Source organism: Gracilinanus agilis, chromosome 1, assembly GCF_016433145.1.
Source record: "Gracilinanus agilis isolate LMUSP501 chromosome 1, AgileGrace, whole genome shotgun sequence".
NCBI lineage: Eukaryota > Metazoa > Chordata > Mammalia > Didelphimorphia > Didelphidae > Gracilinanus > Gracilinanus agilis.
In genome coordinates, this window is record NC_058130.1 from 791,286,697 (window position 1) to 791,295,444 (window position 8,748).

An 8,748-nucleotide genomic window follows, 5' to 3' on the forward strand; every position below is an offset into this window, starting at 1 on the left:
ATTTAGAACATTTTTTCATATGATTATTAAAAGCTTGGATATCTTCATTTAAAAACTACTTATTCATATCCTTTAACCATTTGTCAGTTGGAAATAGCTTGTATCTTTATAAATTTGAGAAATTAGTCCTTTATCAAAGAAACTTGCTATGAAAATGTTTTTCCAGTTTGTTCTCTTCTAATCATGTTTACATTGGTTTTGTTTGTAGTAGTAACATTTCAAAAACAACAATAATCATTGCATTTGGTGTATCTAACTCATTTATATGAGTGGAATTCGAAAAATAGTCAGAAAGAATAGAAGCATACATTAACTAAGGTTTAAACATCACTCAAAATAAAAAATATTGCTATTAAGATTAATGTAGTTTAATCTTCAAACCTGTTATTCCCAGAACTTAAAGCATAAGGCTGTGCTCCAGAAAAAATCTTGCCATTAGAATGTTGATTATTTCTGACTTGTTTTTGTGTATTTCTTTGTGGCTTCAGGAGGATCACATAACATTTGGGAATAAAAATGCAACCCAGTAACCCAGCACTGGAGGCCAAGATGGAGAAGATCTCCACAGCCACCATGGCCTTCCCTCTGGTGCTCTGATATGTGGGCAGAAAAGAGGCCCAGACACTGCAAAACACCAGCATGCTGAAGGTGATGAACTTGGCCTCATTGAAGGTGTCAGGAAGGTTTCTGACTAGGAATGCTACAATAAAGGTTGCCAGAGCCAGAAAGCCCATGTAGCCCAAGACACAATAAAAGGCAAAGACAGATCCCTCATTACATCTAATGATTATATGACCATATTCAGAGTGTGTGTCTGTCTCTGGAAAGGGAGGGTAGGTGCCCAGCCAGATGCCACAGAACATCATTTGAATCCCTGAGCAGATGAGAACAACATAGATAGACAATCTAGGACTCATGAACATGTGGATCCTGCTCCCTGGCCTTATACTTTTGAAAGCCAGAACCACTATTATGGTTTTGGCTAAAATGGAGGCAATAGCCACTGTGAAGACAACTGCAAATATTGTTTGTTGTAGGAGGCAGGTGGCAGTGGTAGGATGGCCTATGAAGAGCAGGGAGCAGAGGAAACAGAAGTTAAGAGAGATGAGGAGAGTATAGCTGAGAGTCCTGTTATTGGCTTTGACTATGGGAGTGTCTTGGAACTTTACAAAGACTCCCAGAATAAGAGCTGTCAGGAAAGAGAATGAGACAGCCATCGAAGTAAAAATCATCCCCAAAGGCTCTTTCACATTGAGGAAGGTGATCATCTTGGGGAGGCAGTGATCTCTCTGTTTATTTGGATATTCATCCTCTGGGCACTTTGTACAATGCTCTGCATCTACAGTAGAAAAACAAGGGCTTAGTGTTTTTTTAAGAATGAGCCAGATGTAGAAAAAAGCTATTATATACCAATTCCTTTTGCCTCCCTAGGTTGCAAAATTCCCTTCCTTCTTTGATGAGAGATAATGTCACTGAGAAGTAACATGGCACCTGTCTAGTCCCCCTATGTTCATTTCCTTGATTATTGGCTGGTTTTAGATTACATTAATTCAATGTATTCCTTTTACTTAACTGATGATACCTGTTCCTTTTAAAATGTTTTCTTAGTAAAATTAACTTAGAAACTAGAGCCCTTCAGTATCAAATGCAAAGATATTCTCTTGTGAATCATGTTGTGCAACCACAAATTTAGCTGTCTATCTTTCCTCATTTCTCCCAGCTCCTGGTGCACTTCTATGATTAATTTTTATTCATTTTGCACATATTCTGTAGGTGCCTATATAGTTTATGTTCATATTGTCTCCGTCAGAATGAAAGCTCCTTGAATGCAGGAATTATCTCTTTTTTGTCTTTGTACCCCCACCCCAAGACTGTCACATAATCAATGACCATTCAGTGTTTGATGATTTATTGCATAGTTGGTAAATTTCTTATAGAGAACCCCTTTTTATTTTGTATGTGAGCCTCCAATTAATCCCCAGGAAATTGATTCTATTTCATGATATACTGAATTATCTTTTTCATAATCCATTAATATCAGGTTTAACTAATAGTTTAAAGCCAAATTCTAATTAGATTATAGATGTAATTCTTTTTCCTATTTTAGGAATAGCAGATTGACCATATTTTTGCCTTTTATTCAGATCTATGAGATCTTGAATTTTGCTTTAGAAATGACATTCCAAAACTCTCTCTGGCTCCCTATTCCCATTTTTGCTGTAAGAAAATCATCTCTTCTCTAAACATCTTTTCTTCTCCTTTCATTTCCATTTATTATCTATGATTTTTTAAACTTTAAATTTTTTCAAGTTCCACACAAACTCTTGATTAGCTTCTGTGGCATTACAGATAAAAATCCTAATAGTCTTGAATGCTGATTATAACAGAAATCCCAAAAGAAACTCTGTAATATTACTATGTAATATAAGTAGGGAGCATCATGAATAGAGTACAGGTCTTAGAGTCAGGAAGGCCTGAATCCAAATCTTACTTACAATACTTAATCAATGTGTAAACATGTGCAAGTCTCTTCATCTTTGCCTTACACACACACACACACACACACACACACACACACACACACACACACTCACACACACACACACACACATTCACACATACCCTCTAGACACAAAACATTTCCTCTGGGACAAGATTAAGAGATTTCTAGCTCATTAAACAAATAAGACAACAAATACTTTCCCCCTGTATTGTATAGAGACATCAAAAACACCCTGTCTTGAGTACATATTTCAGGATATTTCTTTGATGTTCCTTAATCTCATATTATCTCTTTCTTAGAAAGTAACATTTCTGGGGGGTTTGGGTGACCACAGAAGAATAACATGTTGGTTATTTCTCTATCAATGATCATGAGAAGGGAATTATCTGCAGGAACTCACCCATCTTATTTGAAATCTCCCCTTCTGGGCATGGAGAGCAGTCAAAACAGCAGACAGGCTGTCCCTCCAAAGGTGTCTTCCTGGACCCAAGACCACAAGGGTCATTGCATACTCCATGAGGAACCTGAAGCAATAACAGGAAAGTGGAATATAGAAAAAGAGAAATATGGAGATTTTCAGCAGAAAAAAGAAGCTGCTTTTCTCCTGTAACCCCCTTCTTTGACAGCCACTCCCACTAAGTGGTCATGAAGAATGATGATCTTGGAGTTGAGAAGGTGTGAATTGAAATCCAGCATACCATGTTAGCTGTAGGTCTTGGACAAATCATTTAGCCTTTGCCTCAGGTTACTCGAATTTCAAATGCAATTAATGATAGTGATCACTTCATAGGATTATTTGGAGGATAAAATGATATAATATTTATAAACCAAATTGCACACATTATATGCTTATTCAATACCTCTTCCATTTCCTCTGCCTTTTAAATATCTATAGGAGGGAAGAGATTCCTTTGGAGAGTGGTAGTTTATTGTTATTTTGGAAAAGCTGTAAACTAGCATGGCAGGAAGGAGACTAAGCACAATGGGACCTAGGAGATGTGTAACTGAGATACCAAAAAAAGTATAAGAAGCTCTCTATGATGAGGATTCTGTATTCAAAAGAAACAAAAGAAATAAAGTGTGGGGATGGAAGCATATTAAAAAGGCATGACATTAATCAGGACTAGATGGTAAAATAACAGAAAACAATACAGTTCAATTGGATACTCAAACTCCTCAAACAGATCTAGAAATTCTCCTTGATTAGTCCATGAAAAAAGTGCTAAAGTTATTTTATAGCTCAGGTTGACATGGGGTGATTGATAGAGAGGTCTATAAACACTAAGAAATGGGTATGGCCAGAGGATCCTGTACAACAGGGAAAGAGGATATCCTAGAATCATACCAAGACACCTTGTTGCAAACAGGTACCTTCTGGGATATTTCCCTCACTATTCAATTTTGGATCACAAATCCTGGTGGGGGGAGAAGGAACTAGAAAGGGGTTGTGGGAAGTGGGAGAGATGCTGAGAAAACATGAATTGTAAAGTGTGAGAAAGTGAATATTAAAAATTGCATTGACATATACAAGACTTCCTGGTTAAGATGGTGGCAGAGTAAAAAGCAGCTGCTTAACCTCTCCTAACTGAGACATATATGACTCCTCAAAAAGACATAAAAACAAATCCAGAGGAACGAAGGGACCCCACAACAGGGTGCAGCATTGGAGGTATATGGAATTGGGGCATTTCCATGCTATAAAGGGGTGAAACAGCTCTCACTAAAACATGAGCTGAGCAACCCCCTACCCCACATCACACCACCTCTAGTGCCAAAACCAGGACACAAGAGTTTGAGCAAGTTTGGGGCATGCATTAAGTCCTTGGCAGCTACCTGGGGTCACCAGGGCCTGCTCCTGAGAGCAGCAAGACTTAAGACCCAAGAGGTTAAAGAACTCCCGGATTTTGAACATGGGCCTTGAGCACAGGCATGAGTGCAGGTGTACACTGAAGCGCAGACACGGATCCTGAGCACAGGCGAGGACTTGGATCCTGAAAGCAGGTGTGGACCTTGAGTGGGGACCCAGTGCAGAGGGGTGCACAACTGTGGAAGCAGTGCACTGAGACTGCTAAAGGAGCCTCAGGCAGAGGAACAAGGATGGGGACTACCAAGAGGCTTGACCCTGAGAACAACTAGACCTGAGACCTCAGGAGCCTAAAGAGCACAGACAAACCCTGAGTGTGAGGATAACCCCAAGAGGGCGCAGGGCTAACAATGGCAAGCCAGAGACAAGAACCCGAAAAGAGAAAGATCATTAAGAAGAAATTTGTAACACTCGACAACTTTTACACAGATAAAATCCAGACAACAGAACAAACAGCAGAGGAGAACAAACAAGCAATAATATCCAAGCCTTCCCAAAATAATGAAAACTGGCGACAATCTATTGAAGAGTTCAAATCTGAGATGATGAGAAAGATGAAAGAGATTTGGTGAGAGAAGTGGGAAATAGCTCAAAAGGAAATTAACAGGTTAGAAGACAGAAACTCCCAATTGAAGAAAGATGCCCCAAAATCAAACGAAATGGTAAACAAAGTGGAAACCAAAATCTGGCAAGAAAATAACAGTTTAAAAGGCAGAATTTCACAATTGGAAAGTGAGGCAAGTAAACTGAAGACCAGAAATGACCAGATTGAAAAGGAAAACCAAAAGATTATAGTTGAAAACCAGTCCCTGAAGGCTAGAATTGAGCAATTAGAAGCTAATGATCTCTCAAGACAGCAAGAACAAATAAAACAAAGTTAAAAGACTGATAAAATAGAAGGAAACATAAAATATCTTAATGGGAAACTGACAGACCAAGAAAACAGGTCTAGAAGAGACAACCTGAGAATCATTGGTCTTCCTGAAAAAGCAGAAATTAATAGAAATTAGGACTCCATACTAAAAGAAATTATTCAGCAAAATTGCCCTGAAGTTCTACAACAACAAGAGGGCAATATAGACATTGAAAGGATCCATACATCACCCTCTACACTAGACCCAGAAAAGACAACCCCCCAGGACTATAATAGCCAAATTCAAGAGCTTCCAAGTAAAAGAAAAAAATTTTACAAGAAGCCAGAGAGAGACAATTCAGATATCAAGGATCACCAATTGGGATCACACAGGATCTGGCAGCCTCCACACTACAAGACCTCAAGGCTTGGAATATGATATTCAGAAAGGCAAGAGAACTGGGTCTACAACCAAGGATCACCTACCCATCAAAACTGGCTATATACTTCCAGGGGAAAGTTTGGGCATTCAACAAGATAAAAGATTTCCAAGTATTTGCACAAAAAAGACCAGGACTAAATGGAAAGTTCGATATCCAACTACAAAAATCAAGAGAAACATGAAAAGGTAAATAAGAAACAGAGGGGAAAGAAAGAAAACTTGTATTTTTTTAAATTTGCATCTTTAATGTCTTCAATATGATCTAATTATTTATATCCCTCTGTGGAGAAATGTTATGTATAATACTCTGTAAGGAACTCTATTCACTATTATAGTAATTAGAAGAATTATTCATAGGGAGGGGTTGGAATACTAAATGGTCTAAGATGATATGGGGATGGGAAAGAGGGGGGTGAATAGTAGAGGACACCAAGAGAAACTTAAATGAATAAGAAAAATAGGATATGCTATTACACACAAAGTGGGCATGGGAAGGGGAAGGGATGAATACTATTATAAGAAGGAGAGGAAGAGAGCATTAAGAGGTAATATTTAAACCTTACTCTCAGTGTAATTAACCCTGAGAGGGAAGAGTAGCTTTATCCATTGGGATATAAAACTCTATCTAACCCTACTGAGAAAGTCAGAAGGAATAAACCATGGGGAGCAGGGAAGTGGGGAGGTCAAAAAAGGGAGGGGAGAAGAAGGTGGAGGGAATTCATTAGGCCTTAAAAATAAAAAGTGGGGAATAATAAGGGAGGGTGTAGAAAGGGAAGTAAAGGGGACAAGGGTTACTGGCATAAAGCAAACCACTGGTTTAAAAGGAAATAGTGTAAGAAGAAGGGGTAGAACTAGGAGAGGATACCAAAATGTTGGGGAATACACAACTGAAAATTATAACTCTGAATGAAAATGGGATGAACTCACCCATAAAAAGGAAGCAAATAGCAGAGTGGATTAGAAACCAAAATCCTACCATATGTTGTCTACAAGAAACACATATGAGGTGGGTGGACATACAGAGGTTTAAGGTAAAAGGCTTGAGCAAAATCCTTTGGGCATAAAATGAGAAAAAGAAGGCAGGAGTGGTAGTTATGATTTCTGACAAAGCCAAAGTAAAAATAGATATGATTTAAAAAGACAAGGAATGTCATTACATCCTGATTAAAGGCAGAATAGACAATGAGGAAATAACATTGCTCAATAAGTATGCACCAAACGGCATAGCAACCAGATTGGTAATGGAGAAACTGGCAGATCTCAAGAAGGAAATAGATAGTAAAACCATACTAGTGGGAGATCTAAATATTCCTCTTTCAGATCTAGATAAATCAAACCAAAAAATAAATAAGAAAGAGGTAATAGAGTTGAATGAAGTTCTAGAAAAATAGATTTAATACATATGTGGAGAAAAATAAATAGGAACAAAAAGGAATACACCTTCTTTTCACTGCACATGGTACATTCACAAAGATTGACCATGTACTAGAGCATAGAAACATTGCAAACAAATGCAAAAGAGCAGAAATAATAAATGTAAACTTCTCAGACCATAATGCAATAAAAATAATAATTAGTAAGGGCCCCTGGACAGGAAAATCAAAAACCAATTGGAAATTAAATAATATGATTCTACAAAACCAGCTAGTCAAAGAAGAAATCACAGAAACAATCAACAATTTCATTGAAGGGAATGACAATGAGGAGACATCCTACCAAATTCTGTGGGATGCAGCCAAGGCAGTACTCAGGGGGAAATTTTTATCCTTGAGTGCATATATGAACAAATTAGGGAGGGCAGAGATTAATGAATTGGGCATGCAACTTAAAAAATTAGAAAGCGAGCAAATTAAAAATCCCCAGTTGAGGGGGCAGCTGGGTAGCTCAGTGGAGTGAGAGTCAGGCCTAGAGAAAGGAGGTCCTAGGTTCAAACCCGGCCTCAGCCACTTCCCAGCTGTGTGACCCTGGGCAAGTCACTTGACCCCCATTGCCCACCCTTACCACTCTTCCACCTATAAGACAATACACCAAAAATTAAGGGTTAAAAAAATCCCCAGTTGAAAACTAAATTAGAAATATTAAAAATGAAGGGAGAAATTAATAGAATCGAAAGTAAAAGAATTATTGAATTAACAAATAACACTAGAAGCTGGTATTTTGAAAAAACAGATAAAATAGACAAAGTACTGGTCAATCTAATAAAAAAAGGAAAGAAGAAAACCAAATTGACAGTATCAAAGATGAAAAGGGAGACCTCACCTCTAATGAAAGGGAAATTAAGGCAATCATTAAAAACTATTTTGCCCAATTATATGGCAATAAATATAGCAATCTAGGAGATATGGATGAATATTTACAAAAATACAAATTGCCTAGATTAACAGCAGAAGAAATAGAATACCTAAATAATCCCATATCAGAAAAAGAAATTGAACAAGCCATCAAAGAACTCTCTAAGAAAAAATCGCCAGGGCCTAATGCACTCACAAGAGAATTCTATCAGACATTCAAAGAGCAACTAATCCCAATACTATACAAATTATTTGATATAATAAGCAAAGAAGGTGTCCTACCAAATTCCTTTTATGAAACAAATGAGGTACTGATTCCAAAGCCAGGTAGATAAAAAACAGAGAAAGAAAATTACAGAACAATCTCCCTAATGAACATAGATGCAAAAATTTTGAATAGAATATTAGGAAAGAGACTCCAGCAAGGGATCAAGAGGATCATCCACCATGATCAGGTGGGATTTATACCAGGAATGCAAGGATGGTTCAATATTAGGAAAACCATCAACATAATTTACCATATCAACAATCTAACAAACAAAAACCACATAATTATCCCAATAGATGCTGAAAAGCCTTTGACAAAATACAGCACCCATTCCTATTGAAAACCCTGAAAAGTATAGGAATAGAAGGACCTTTCCTAAAAATAATAAACAGTATATACCTAAAACCATCAACAAGCATTATATGCAATGGGGATAAATTAGAAGCCTTTCCAATAACATCAGGAGTGAAACGAGGATGCTACTTATCACCTCTATTATTTAACATTGTACTAGAAACACTAGCAGT

The 8,748-nt window shown here is 37.5% G+C and overlaps 1 protein-coding gene across 1 annotated transcript in view; it reads right to left on the reverse strand.

Annotated features, from left to right (window-relative positions):
* Window positions 1-368: 368 nt before the first annotated feature.
* LOC123232485 (vomeronasal type-2 receptor 26-like) overlaps window positions 369-8,748 on the reverse strand; it is a 36,600-nt gene continuing 28,220 nt past the window's right edge. Inside the window, exons 5-6 of the mRNA XM_044658937.1 lie at window positions 2,904-3,027; window positions 369-1,339 (exon numbers count right to left, since the gene is read on the reverse strand). Coding sequence (XP_044514872.1) covers window positions 369-1,339; window positions 2,904-3,027 — 1,095 coding nt within the window. The remainder of the gene's footprint in view (window positions 1,340-2,903; window positions 3,028-8,748) is intronic.